Consider the following 13,471-nt stretch of genomic DNA (forward strand, 5'->3'; position numbering starts at 1 on the left):
AGTATCTCAATAACTCTTTTATTGGGAAGTTGGGACCAGCATATTACATACTGCTTATCTGCCCCCATGTTCAGGTCAGTTTATTTTACATTTGATAAATGCCAAGTGTTCTTTCTGCTTAGTTAAAAATCATATTATCAGCTTGACCTGGATACCTGGTATGTTAAAATGTCCAGTGCATTATGAATGCCTCATACTGGCTCTTTGTTTCTATAAAGAATAACTGTATACTTTTATGCATGTTTTGGAGGCACGTGTTTATAACCAGTTCTTACATGAAAACAGGGAAGTGAATACTTAAAGATAGCCAATAATGTATAAATCTCTTTAGCTAAGTGAAATAATTTTCTGGGGCAGCCCAAGTGGCTCAGCGGTTTAGTGCCACCTTCGGCCCAGGGCGTGATCCTGGAGATCTGGGATCGAATCCCATGTTGGGCTCCCTGCAGGGAGCCTGCTTCTCCCTCTGCCTGTGTCTCTGCCTTTCTCTCTGTGTGTGTCTCTCATGAATAAATAAATAAAAATCTAAAAGAAAAAAGAAATGACTTTCTGGTACTATGGTCTCAGAAATAGAAGCAACCTCATGTTTCTGTGTTTATTGTTTTCCTAGATAGTGGTGTTTTTACATTTGGATCTGCATAAGCCTGGTAGCATTCTGACATCGCATGCTTTGTGTAACTATATGCATATTCTGTTAGTGTGCTAATTTTCACAGTATACATAGAATTGCATCATTTCATATGACCCAATAAAAATCATGAAAGAGAATCACTGACTTTGTGAAGTGAAATAATTAGGTATACCATGAATGTACACCTTGTATAGTTGAATGAAATTTCCAGATAGTTTTTTGGTGGTATTCCACATCAAGTGCATTGCAATATTCTCATTTCAAAATTTGTAAGCTGTTAGCACACTTCAAACTCCCTAGATAGTTATATTGACTGTTAGAGTACTATTCAGCTTTGGAAACATCTACATATAATATTTAATAATACTGCATCCTTGCATTTGTTTGTATCAGTTTGTCATGGACATTTTAAGGTGATATCTAAAGAAAGCAGAGTGTAGCATAAACAGGATATTGTATACCTGTTACCTGCTTTAACAAATATGAATCTATTCTATTATGTATCTGAGGATATCAGTTTGGCCACTTACAATGAAAAGATATTTTATATTTTATTTGAAATATGTTAGTTTAAAATACATGAATATTATATAATATGTAGAAAAATATTAACATGGATAGTATTTGGTTTTTTAAAAATATTTTATTTATTCATGAGAGACACAGAGAGAGAGGCAGAAACATAGGCAGATGGAAAAGCAGGCTCCCCGAGGGAGAGCCTGCTGTGGGACTCAATTCCAGGACTCTGGGATCACAACCTGAGCCAAAGGCAGATGCTCAAACACTGACCCACCCAGGTACCCCAGTATTTGTGTTATATTTAGGAAGAATATATTATAGCTAGACCTGGGCATACACACGTCATATGTTATTCAATATTCATGGTCACTCAGTCTGTATATTCTATATTTTTAATTCTAAAAATCACCTTTTAGGTTTAATATGTTTTTTTTTAGAGCCGCCTTCAGCCCAGGGCATGATCCTGGAGACCCGGGATCGAGTCCCACATCGGGCTCTCTGCATGGAGCCTGCTTCTCCCTCTGCCTCTCTCTCTCATTCTTTCTCTCTCTCTCTCTATGTGTCTCTCATGAATAAATAAATAAAATTTTAAAAAAATTATTAAAAAAAGGAAGTGTTCCCTCCTCTTAATGTTTTGGAAGAGTTTGAAAAGGATTGGTATTAATTCTTATTTAAATATTTGAATTCATCAGCGAAGCTATCAGGTCCTGGGCTTTTCTTTGTTGGGAGTTTTTTGATTATGTACACAATCTCCTTACTTGTTATAGGTCTACTCAGATTTTCTTTTTTTTTATTTCCTGGATTCAGTTTTGGTAGTTTGTATGTTTCTAGGAATTTGTCAATTTCTTCTAGGTTATTCAATTTGTTTGTGTACAGTTATTCATAGTATCCTCTTATAATCCTTTATAAATCTCTGTAAAATCAGTAATAATATCCCAACTATCTGTGTTGTAGGATTGAACCCCGTGTCATGCTCTACACTCAGCACAGAATCTACTTGTCCCTCTCCCTCTGATCTTCCTTGCTTCTCTCTCTCTCAGATAAATGAATAAAATCTAAAAAAAGAATGCACCTATTATTTTATTTTATTAAAGTTTTTATTTATTTGAGTAATCTCTACACCCCATGTGAACTTGAACTCACTACTCCAAGATCAAGAGCTCCATTCTCTTCAAACTAAGCCATCCATGGGCCTTTCCACCCATTGTTTTAGAACAGCCTTTTCCTCTCTTCAATTCTCTCAATTTTTATTTCATATATTTTTGAGCTCTGTTTTTAGTTGGGCATTTCCTTATATCTTCTTGATGCATTGAAAATTTTATCAGTTTAGAATATCCTTCTGTGTCTCTTATTACTTTTTTTATTTCAAGTTTATCTTGACAAATAATAATATAGCAACCACAGTTTGTTTTTGTGTGTGTGCATGTGTTTTGTTACTCTTTACATGGAATATGTTTTTCCATTCTTTTGCTTTCAACCTCTTTCTATCTAAAGGTGAGTCTCTAGTAGATAAATATGTTTGTTTTTAAGTCCAGCCTTCCAAACTCCCCCTTTTAATTGGAGAATTTAATTCATTTACATATAAAGTAATTATTCATAAAGAAGTGCCTAGTTCTGCCAGTTAGCTGTTTTCTGTATCTCCTACATGTTTTTTGTTCCTTAATTTCTCTATTACTATCTATTTTTATATTTAGTTGTGTTTTTGGTAGCCTACTATTTTGATTCCTATCATTATTTCTGTTATTTTTATTTATTTTCTTATTAGTTTCTTTAGGGATTATACTTAATATCTTAATCTTATAACCCATTTTTTATAATGCAAACTTAATTTTAATAACATAATCTGTTCCTATACATATTTGTCCCTTTTCTATTGTTTTTGTTACAGATTACATCATTACACATGTTATGATCATTAACATTGATTTGTAATTATGGTGTTATGCATTGGTCTTTTAACTCATAGAAAAGAAAACTCATTGGGATCCCTGGGTGGCGCAGCGGTTTGGCGCCTGCCTTTGGCCCAGGGCGCGATCCTGGAGACTCGGGATCGAATCCCACGTCGGGCTCCCGGTGCATGGAGCCCGCTTCTCCCTCTGCCTGTGTCTCTGCCTCTCTCTCTCTCTCTGTGACTATCATGAATAAATAAATAAAAAAATCTTTAAAAAAAAAAAAAAAAAAAAGAAAAGAAAACTCATTGTCTTTTAACTCAAAAATACAATAACATTGGGTTTTATATTTACCTATGCAATTACCTTTATAATTCTTCATTATTTCTTATTTTTTTTGAGTTACCGTTAGTGTCCTTTTATTTCTGTCTGTAGGAGGTCCATTAGTATTTCTTACAGAACAGGTTTGCTAGCAAGAAATTATACTTGTTGTTATTATTTTGGTAATATCTCAGGGCTGTAAATATGTTATCACACTACCTTTTTACTTCCATTGGAGAAATCAGATATTGATCTTATTGTGGATTCCTTAAATGTGACAATTCACTTCCCTCTTGCTGTAAAATCACTCACTTTTTGGCAGTTTGATTTAATGTGTCTCAGTGTGGACTTCTTTGAGTTCCTGCTTAGAGTGGATGTATTTGGTCATAGTTTTCTTTAGCTCATTGAACATAGTTAAGATTCGATTTAGTGGTTTTGACTATTAATTCCAAAATCTAAGTTTCTTCATGGTTAGTTTCTGTCATTTCCTTTTTTTTTTTTTTCCTGTGTAGCTGATGCCTTCCTGGTTTGGTTTTGTTTTTTTGTTTGTTTGTTTGTGTACTTGTTTTTGGTCATGCCTAGTAATTTTTTGTTTTGTTAGAACTAGTCATTTGACTATAACTCTGGAATTTGGATTTTTCTAATTCCTCACAGACTGCTGATTTTTGTTTGCTGAGGGCTGTTTGTTTGTAATTTCCAAATAGTTGATGCAAACTGTCTATTCCTTGTGTGCAGTTACTAGATTTTGGATTTCATTATCTCGCTGTCAACCAGTGATCTGACAAAGTTTAACTTACATGTCTAGTTCTAAAGATCAGAGGAGGTGTTTCTATTTAAGTCTTCTGATAGATTCCATCTGGAGAAGCTACTGCAACCCAAGAGGGTTGAAACCAAGGCAAGCACCTGCAGTGGCCCTTCAGGAAACTGTTCAACCAACCAAAATGCACGTTCTTAAATTTTCGATAACAGGATCCCCACTGCCCACCCTGACATCAGCCGACACCTCAAGTACTCAGGCACTATCTTCATAGTGGTGCTGAGGAATGGTGTTTGATATCTGTTTTGTGCATGTTGTTCTCTTACCAGAGAGCAGCAGTGTCTCCCTTCAACAAACACTTCCCTTGTTGTAAGTATCCAATCAGGTTTCAATGTTTTGAAATAGTTTATTTAAATTACACTTTCTAGCTCAGTGATTGCTTTGGTGATGGGACCAATCCTCGGAATGTATCCTTCTGCCATTTTGTGTCAACTCTACTTTCTTAAACCTTTTTTTCCTGCTTTTCTTCCTTTGATATGTTTTTTGAAATCTCATACAAGTCCCCAAAATGTTGGTTGCATGCTAATGTTATGATAATTAGAACTGTCTCATAGTCTAAGATAAACTATATTGAGAAGAATTAATCAATTTTGATTCTCTTCACCATCAAATTTGAACATGTATCAGACTTCATTACTTTAACTTGGTTCTCCGTTAAAGTGGGAATACATTGTGTATTTAAATACCAGCATTATAAATAACGGGATTGTTTTTTCATAGGCTTGGTGTGGTTTGTGAGATTAAAGACTATTCCAAATTTTGCCAATTATGAAGAATAGATTTAACTTTTATTATTATTACATATGATTTAATTTTACATAGTATTTTTGTCTTCCATATGAGTTGACTGGTAAAAAATAAAACGTAAAAATTTTGCTGTATAGGTTTAAAGCCCAGAAAGCAACTTGCTTTTCAAAGGTCTTTTATTTCCATGTGATCTTTTTATTTATCATTTATGTCCTAAAGTGCATTGAAACCAAACACATTTGTACATTTATTCACATTACGTTGTAATTCATTTTTGGTTATTTATTTGGGAGAGAAGGGGAATATACACTGGTATTATAATAGAATCGCAATCAGAAATTTACTATCCTAGTTACTCACTTTTTAGAGTTGTTAATGCATGCTTAATAGTTCTAATAATAAAATATTAAATTTTTGTACTTCTATTTCTTTGTAGAACCTTGTCAAATATCTTCCTGAGCAGAAAGTACTCAGTGAATTAGCACAGCTGAGGAATGAATATGATGACCTATGTGAACCTGAACAATTTGGTGTTGTGGTATGTATCTTACATAAAGGCCCACAAACTCGGCTGTGATATAACAATTGTCAAAAAGAATATTTCAACTGTTAATTTTTTTTTCAAACTGTACAATGGCGTAATTAAACATAACGTTGACTGTCAGGAAAAATAAAACTTTATTATTTGTCATGCTATTGAAAAATAAAGAAATTTAGATTTATATTCTACAGAATACCTCAAGATATCTCATGGGATCTCTAACATACTAGTGCCAATATTTAATTCTATTAATTAATATATGAAAAGTAGTATATATTAGTGTATTGGCTATTTTCTTCTTTTATTTAGATCTTGATGTTAGAATTTTCCCCCAGCCTTCCAAATTTAGGGTAAATAAAAGAGTAGTAATTAGATAATAGCAATATTCTAAAAAATTTTTGTTGTATGAGTTGTGTCAGAGAAAGCACAAGAATTTTTAGATTTCTTATAGAATGTCATTAATTAACTGAAACCTTTAAATACACTGTTTCAGCTGGGAAGGAAATATCATAAATATATATCATGCTTTAGTATGATTAAATCATTACTGGATTGAGTTGTTTCCTCATCCCCTCCTCATTTTAAAGAGTACAAAAGATGACTAGATATAAATTACGTATTAAAGGATATAGTTATATGTTTTAAGCATTCCCCAATCCTGCTATTGAAATAATGGGCAAAAAATGGAAAAGAGGAGATGGCGATTTATTTAAATTTCTTGGAAAAAAAGCTATTTTTAACCTAGGTATTCAATACAGGTTTGTTCATTGTATGGATAAGCAGCTGTAATATGGCTGCCAACTTTACCCTGGCTCCCTAACAATTTCATACCCGAATACTAAGACTCAAAATTAACATTGGAACTAGTAGTCAAATACTGTGTTTCATTCAAATATTTTATTACCTTTTTAAAAGTAATGTATTTTAAATTTATCTGATTTGATACTTTGCAATTTAAAAATCTTATTTAACGTCAAAATGTGATAGATGGAACAGAGAACATTCCTTTTGAACATGTGCAATAACTGCTTGCCCATATTCAGAGCTTATTAATTCTCAGATATGGCATTGCATATAGTGATGTGGAAATGTTCTGTCAAATCTTTGAAAAGAAAATCAGGAATGTGTACTTAGGATGAGAGAAAGCTAATGCAAAGGTATCTTAGGAAGATATTTTTGTCTTTTTTGAATTAAGCCAATTATTCAGTTAAACTGGCTAGATATTCTTTATTAAATACCAGTGCTTTAGTACAATATTTAATAAAATTTTCTAGACCAAAGTCCACATTTGAAACCTAAGCTGCTTGAATCATACTATAATTGAAGCAAAGCTATATACTATCTGAGAATTCAGCTGTGTCATGATGGTTATGAGTTCTACAGTAGGTACACTACACAGTTTCTCTGAAGTCATTTTTTTTTTCTGAATGCAGTTTATCTTGGAAGATCTATTAGTTTGCCAAGCAATTCCTTCAAGAAGAATATCCTTGGTGCCACACTGAGGAAATTAAGTTTCGGGACATAAAAAGCAATATACCTTCTGAACTAAAAGCAAACTAGAAAATGGAAGAGGTTTCTTGTTTATGCACATAACCATAAATAATTCTGGGGCTGTGAATATGAAGTAACCTGGCCCTTTTATTTAACTCTCCCTATCCTTAGTTACATATTTGTAGGGAAAAAAGTCAAGGACATTGCAAAGTAGTTTGTGTAATGTAAATCACCCAAGGTAGTATCCACTAGGATTTGCCAAATAAAGTTTAGATAATCTCATATCTAGAAAAATATTTTTGAAGTTATGATAGGCCCTAGTCTTTTAAGTACCAGCTATTATTGTTGCCATTATTATTTATAGAGAAAATGTATTGGGGTTCTTAGAATAGTATCTTATATATAATATATAATAAATGTTTATTTAATTAAATTATAGGACAATTAGGGGATCCCTGGGTGGCGCAGCGGTTTGGCGCCTGCCTTTGGCCCAGGGCACGATCCTGGAGACCCGGGATCGAATCCCACATCGGGCTCCCGGTGCATGGAGCCTGCTTCTCCCTCTGCCTGTGTCTCTGCCTCTCTCTCTCTCTGTGACTATCATAAATAAATTAAAAATAAATAAATAAATAAATTATAGGACAATTATTAATCCCAAGTGTGAACCAGAGATTGAAATTCTTTAAAAGAATTATGTTAAAACATATTTGTCTAGGTTATTGCTAAAATTAAATTAATATCTGTGTGAATACACCCAAAGATTTTTTAATCCTCAAAATTTATCAACAGCTTACATTTAAATAGGAAAATTTCAAAAGTGTAGAATCCTCTGCAGTAATGAGAGAGGCTCCAGGCTGGTTGTCTTGCTTCTGCTAATTCCTCCATCAAAATAATTAGTGTAGTCTACTTCAAATGTATATGCAACATGTGATTTCTATATTTAAAACCTTCAGTGTCTCCCAGAATTTACAGAATAAAACCTGAGCTCCTTAGTATTCTCATTCTGCTGCTAACTCTGGCTTTATATATCCCTCTTCTCTTTGGTGAACTGAATGAATTGGTGTCTTTATGACATTTCAGCTTTTACCTCAGCAGAACTCTCATTGCCATTTCAGCAGTTATTTTACTTGTTCCTATTCAATGGCCTGTCATTTTTCCATTGCAGCTATACCATATCTTACCTGATCTCCTCAAGTCTTCTAACCCTCCCCATTCTTTTCACTTAATACCAACAGTGTAATCTCTTACTTGCCAGAAAAAAAGGAAAGCACTTAGGCTTTTAGAACATCCAATATCTCTTCTACCTACAAAGCTATCTCTAGACATATCTTTTATTTACCTATTCTCTATCAAATCTCAGAAGAAGGGATACCTTATCATTATGACTAATATTATTGCCGTTACTATTATTATTTATACAAACAAAAGGTATTAAAGAGTTACTGTATCTGATACTATGTTAAGCACTTGTACATGAACCATCTTATGTATTCTTCATAATGCTAAGGTTAGTGCTCCATATTATGAATGAGGAAACCCAGCCTAAGGAAGGCTAGGGGCCTTGTCCCAAGGTTATGTGTAGTTAAGTAGTATATGCAGAATTCAAACCCAGGCAGTGTGACTTCAGAGACAGTGTTTTTATTCATTTTTTTAAAATTTTAAAGCACTATTTTTATTGAAGAATAATTGACATACAATAGTGTATTCATTTCAGGTGTACAAGATAGTGATTTGGTATTTATGTACATTACAAAATGGTCACCACAATAAGTCATGTGTCAGTATACATTACAATATTATTGATTACATTCCCTATGCTGTACATAACATCCCTATGTCTTATATATTTTAGAACTGGGAGATTGTACCTTTTAATCCTCTTCAGCTGATCCCTCCATCCCTCCAATCCCCTCCCTTCTGGCAACAACTAGCTTAATCTCTTTATGTATGAATTTGTCATTGTTTTGTTTGTTCATTCATTTTTTTTTTTAGAATCCATATAAAAGTGAAATAATATGAGATTTGTCTTTTTTAAAATTATTTCAATTAGTAAAATACACTGAAGGTCCATCCATTTTGTTGCAAATGACAGGATTTCAGAGTAATATTGTATTACACACACACACACACACACACACACACACACCATACCATACCTTTATTCTTTTATTGATAGATATTTAGGTTTCTTCCCTACCTTGGATATTATAAATAATGCTGTGATGAATATAGGGATGCATACGTCTTTTCAAATTTGTGTTTTTGTTTTCTTCTAATAGATAGAGTGCCTTTAACTGCAATATTGTTCAGTTGTATGTGTATGTGTGTGCACATGCACGTGTATGCATGTATGTATACACGTGAGATACTCTACTACATGCTAATTTACTGTTTTAGCCATTATTTTTTCTGTTTTTAAAGGCCTCTCTTTCTTTCTTTCTTTCTTTCTTTCTTTCTTTCTTTCTTTCTTTCTTTCTTCTTTCTTTCTAAGAGAAAGAGAGAGCACATGCGCATGCATGTATGCAGGGGGAGGGGCAGAGAGATAGAGAATTTCAAGCAGACTCCCCAGTGATCCAGGAGCCAGGCATGCAGCTCAGTTTCAGGACTCTGAGATCATGACCTGAGCTGAAATCAAGAATCCGATGGTTAACTTACTGAGCCACTCAGGTACCCCTGCACATTATTATCTCTTGCCTCTTTTATACTTCTGTTACTTTTATGGCCTCTTCAATTTGTCATTCTGCATTTTACTTTCTCTTCAGAACAGGGACGCCTGGGTGGTTCAGCGGTTGGGTGTCTGCCTTCAGCCCAGTGTGATCCCGGGTCCTGGGATCGAGTCCCACAATGGGCTGCCTGCGAGGACCCTGCTTCTCCCTCTGTCTGTTTCTCTGCCTCTCTCTCTGTGTCTCTCATGTGCCTCTCCATGTCTCTCTGTCCATGTCCCTGATAGCTGCTGCTCTGTTTCCTAGTACCTGTTTTTTCAAGGATTCGTCTCCATTTACTTTCTACTTCTTTACCTCTCATACTCAACAAACAATAATCAGAATTCAACCTCAAACAATGCATTAAAAATTCACTAAGAGAGATCATTAATTACCTCCTAATTGTACTTAAAATACACATCAAATCTACTCTTCATCTGTGCCATTACCACCTTAGCCCAAGCCAGCATCATCATTTTCTTTAACAATTGTGATATACTTTTAGCTTGTTTTCCCCACTCATGCTTTTGCCTTTCTCCAAGTCAATCTCAGCACAGCCCTCCAATGTGTCATTTCTAGAGTTCATTTGTGTTGCATCATATTATTTATCTGCTAAAAGCTACAATGCTCTTTCATGGCACTAAGGTGATATAAATTCCTCACCAGGATTTACCACCTTTCCCACTTCTGTCTCCTGTTGCTTCACTTCTTGATCATTATACTATATACCTCAACCACATTGTATTTTATTTTTCAGTGTATTGAATTTACCATGTTCTTTCCTACCTCTGGCCTCTTACACATGCTGCTGCTTCTTATTCTTACTTGCTGCCTGCCTCTTTCCTGTTTATTCTTCTACTTTTAGCTTAAAGTTCACTTTCTCAGTGATACCTTCACTTGCCTATTAATCAAAATTAAAGCTCTCTATTAAGTCCCTCAGAGCACCTTTTTTTCTTTTCTTTTCTCAAAATTATCATGGTCTTAGTTAAATATTTGTGAGGTTATTTATTGAATGTCTGTTAACCCCCACTGGATTGCAACTTCTTCAAGTGCATGCGTCATTTTGATTTTATTCACATGGTGTATGCTTAATATATATTTGCTGAATGCATAGCTTGAATGCAAAATCAAGTGGGCCCATTTTAGTCCTAATTCTATATCCATATGGCACTTAAGACCTTGAAGAATTTAGCTTCCTTATTGAAAACTTTTCTTTATGTGCCTTCTCTATCAATAAATACTCTTTCCTAATTTCATTCCTATAACCTCTGCCAGTGCCCTGCAAAGTTTGCATTATTATAAAATTTCTTGAATGTTAAAACTAAATCTCATCAGTTAGTAATAGACATATGCCAGAAGTGAGATTTTTCCTGCAAGATTCATTAAAATTCTCATCAAAGGAAACACAATAAAATTGGCAAAACTTGGGGAAAAAATCTGACTTTGACTTTTTCAAGGAAATAAATGTACCTGAGACAATGACTGGGCTGCTAAGCTTTCTCTAAACTTTTTGATTCTTTTTAGCAGCATCATCATTGGGTTTGCTTATATTCACATGTAATAAGTTGAAAAGAAGTAAAAAAGGAAAAAAAGAAAGAAACAGAAAATAAAGGTCAGGGACCTTTCCTCTGTCAAAAGGCAGACTACCTGGTAAGAGCGTTATGCTAGTTCCCACACTTTCTATTATCAATATCCCTTTTCTTTGGTAGTGGGGGGTGGGTAGATTGTCCACATAGCATACTACTAACTTGTCCTCCAACCCGCCTCCCACAGAATTAAATTTGGTACATCCTGGTAGTTATTGCTGTACTTTTACTGGAAAAAAACAGCACAGATCTTTGAAAGCTTTGCCAGTTAGAACCCCAGCAGGAGCTTTTAGTCTCTTCAGAAAGTATTTGTATCTCAGGTCTTCTAAAACCTCAGAGGTATGGAAATTACCGCTTGTCTAGCACCAAGGATTGAGACCCATACTGTATTATCTATTAAGCTAACACATCTTCTAAGAAAAAGAATATAATTAGCTCTTTTTGTAATAAGTACTTTGTTTTTCTTCATTCAAAATTCCCCATATTTTTAACTAATAACATTCTAAAGCTATAATCTAACAAAAATGTTTGAGATGGCTTAGTGCATATAAAAACATTCATAATGCAAAGCACAGATTATGTGATATTGCTGATAGCACATTTATTTATTTTCTTTTATACACAAATCCATGAAGGCACAAGGAGTGGATTTATGCCTATAGTTGGCACAACTATAAAGTCTGTGTGCTTTTTAATTTTTTTAAAAGCCTCATAAGAGCTTATGAGCTCTATTCAAGATAGCTTAACCAGGTGAAAAGGAGAATTTTAGAGGTTATTTTTCTCTTTCCCACCTATTATTGAAGGCAATTAGTTTAGATGGAAAATTGTAGCTCTTCTGTTCCACTAATATTAAAATATTATTCAGGTTTGCATATTGGGAAAATCACATTTTTTTTCCATAAGCTTTCATTCAGAGTGTTCAGTGTTTTGATATGTAATACCTTGATTTTTTTCTATTTTCATTCTTTTTGTAAATATGACTACTAGCTCTTTTTTTTTAAAGATTTTATTTATTTATTCATGAGAGACACACAGAGAGAGAGAAAGGCAGAGACACAGGCAGAGGGAGAAGCAGGCTCCATGCAGGGGGCCCGACGTGGGACTCGATCCTGGGTCTCCAGAATCAGGCCCTGGGCCAAAGGCAGCACTAAACTGCTGAGCTACCCAGGCTGTGCTGAATACTAGCTCTTATATCTAGATGTGTATTCATTTTATCTGATGAAAATACTGGTTTAGTAATTTTGAGATCAAGTAAAAGAAAACTCACCATAACTCATTCTCAAATCTGTGTATTTATATTCTTGTTCATTTCATAAATTTCTCATAATAGTTCATTTTGTGGCAGGATTGCTTATTTACATCAGCTTTTGCAATAAATAAAATAAAATAAATAAAATAAAATAAAATAAAATAAAATAAAATAAAATAAAATAAAATACACCTGAAAACTGAACAGTCAGATTAGGCCTATGGATATCAATGAGGTTTTGCTACTGATTGCTTTTCACTGAATTTTAAAACCAGAAATTAACTCCTTTTCCCCCTGTGTTTATCAGTAATCCCTAATACAACAGCATAGCACAGCCATTCTTGGCCTCAAACAGTTATTTTCAGAAGGATGTTTTGAAGTTCTCTCAAACTCCTAGTGTGATTCTCTTGAGTTTACAGTGTCTTTCTGGGCAGACTGTGTTACTATGTTTTGTTACAGACTAAAAACTAGTAGATGTTTGTTGATGCATAATTTCCACCTATCACTATCTTTGGGGGAAGTATTGTCTATTAGGATATCATTTTTTTTCTGATATAGACTCAGTTTTTAAAAAATTCTTAAATTGAAGTATAGTTGACATATATACTAGTTCATGTGTACAGCATCATGATTTGACAACTCTATACATTATGCAACTATTTTTCCAAAGCCTATTTGGAAAAATAGTTTTCCAAAGCCTATCTATTTTTCCAAAGCCTAATTTTATATATTAACTATGGCTCTTATCTCTCCTTCCATCTAATATAGAAACATTTGCCATTGGATCTGAATAGTGGGTACACTTGTATTGATTATTTTGTCCAGTCCAGATACAAGGTATACTGCAGAAAGTGCAGTGATAAGCAGAAAAGATCTTGTCATTGAGGAGGTTATTGTCTAAAAGAGGAAAAGCAAATTACTTAATAGAGAATCACAGATGTTCTTGCTATATTTCCATACTTTCAGGCTGAGTTTTGCTCA

The 13,471-nt window shown here is 34.0% G+C and overlaps 1 protein-coding gene across 7 annotated transcripts in view; it reads left to right on the forward strand.

Moving 5' to 3' along the window:
* Positions 1-13,471, forward strand: part of DIAPH2 (diaphanous related formin 2) — a 1,060,012-nt gene that overhangs the window by 519,054 nt on the left and 527,487 nt on the right. For all 7 annotated transcript variants that reach the window (XM_049107608.1, XM_049107607.1, XM_025431781.3 and 4 more), the window contains one exon: positions 5,358-5,459. In XM_049107608.1, coding sequence (XP_048963565.1) covers positions 5,358-5,459 — 102 coding nt within the window. The remainder of the gene's footprint in view (positions 1-5,357; positions 5,460-13,471) is intronic.

Source organism: Canis lupus, chromosome X, assembly GCF_003254725.2.
Source record: "Canis lupus dingo isolate Sandy chromosome X, ASM325472v2, whole genome shotgun sequence".
In the NCBI taxonomy this organism is placed as follows: Eukaryota; Metazoa; Chordata; class Mammalia; order Carnivora; family Canidae; genus Canis; species Canis lupus.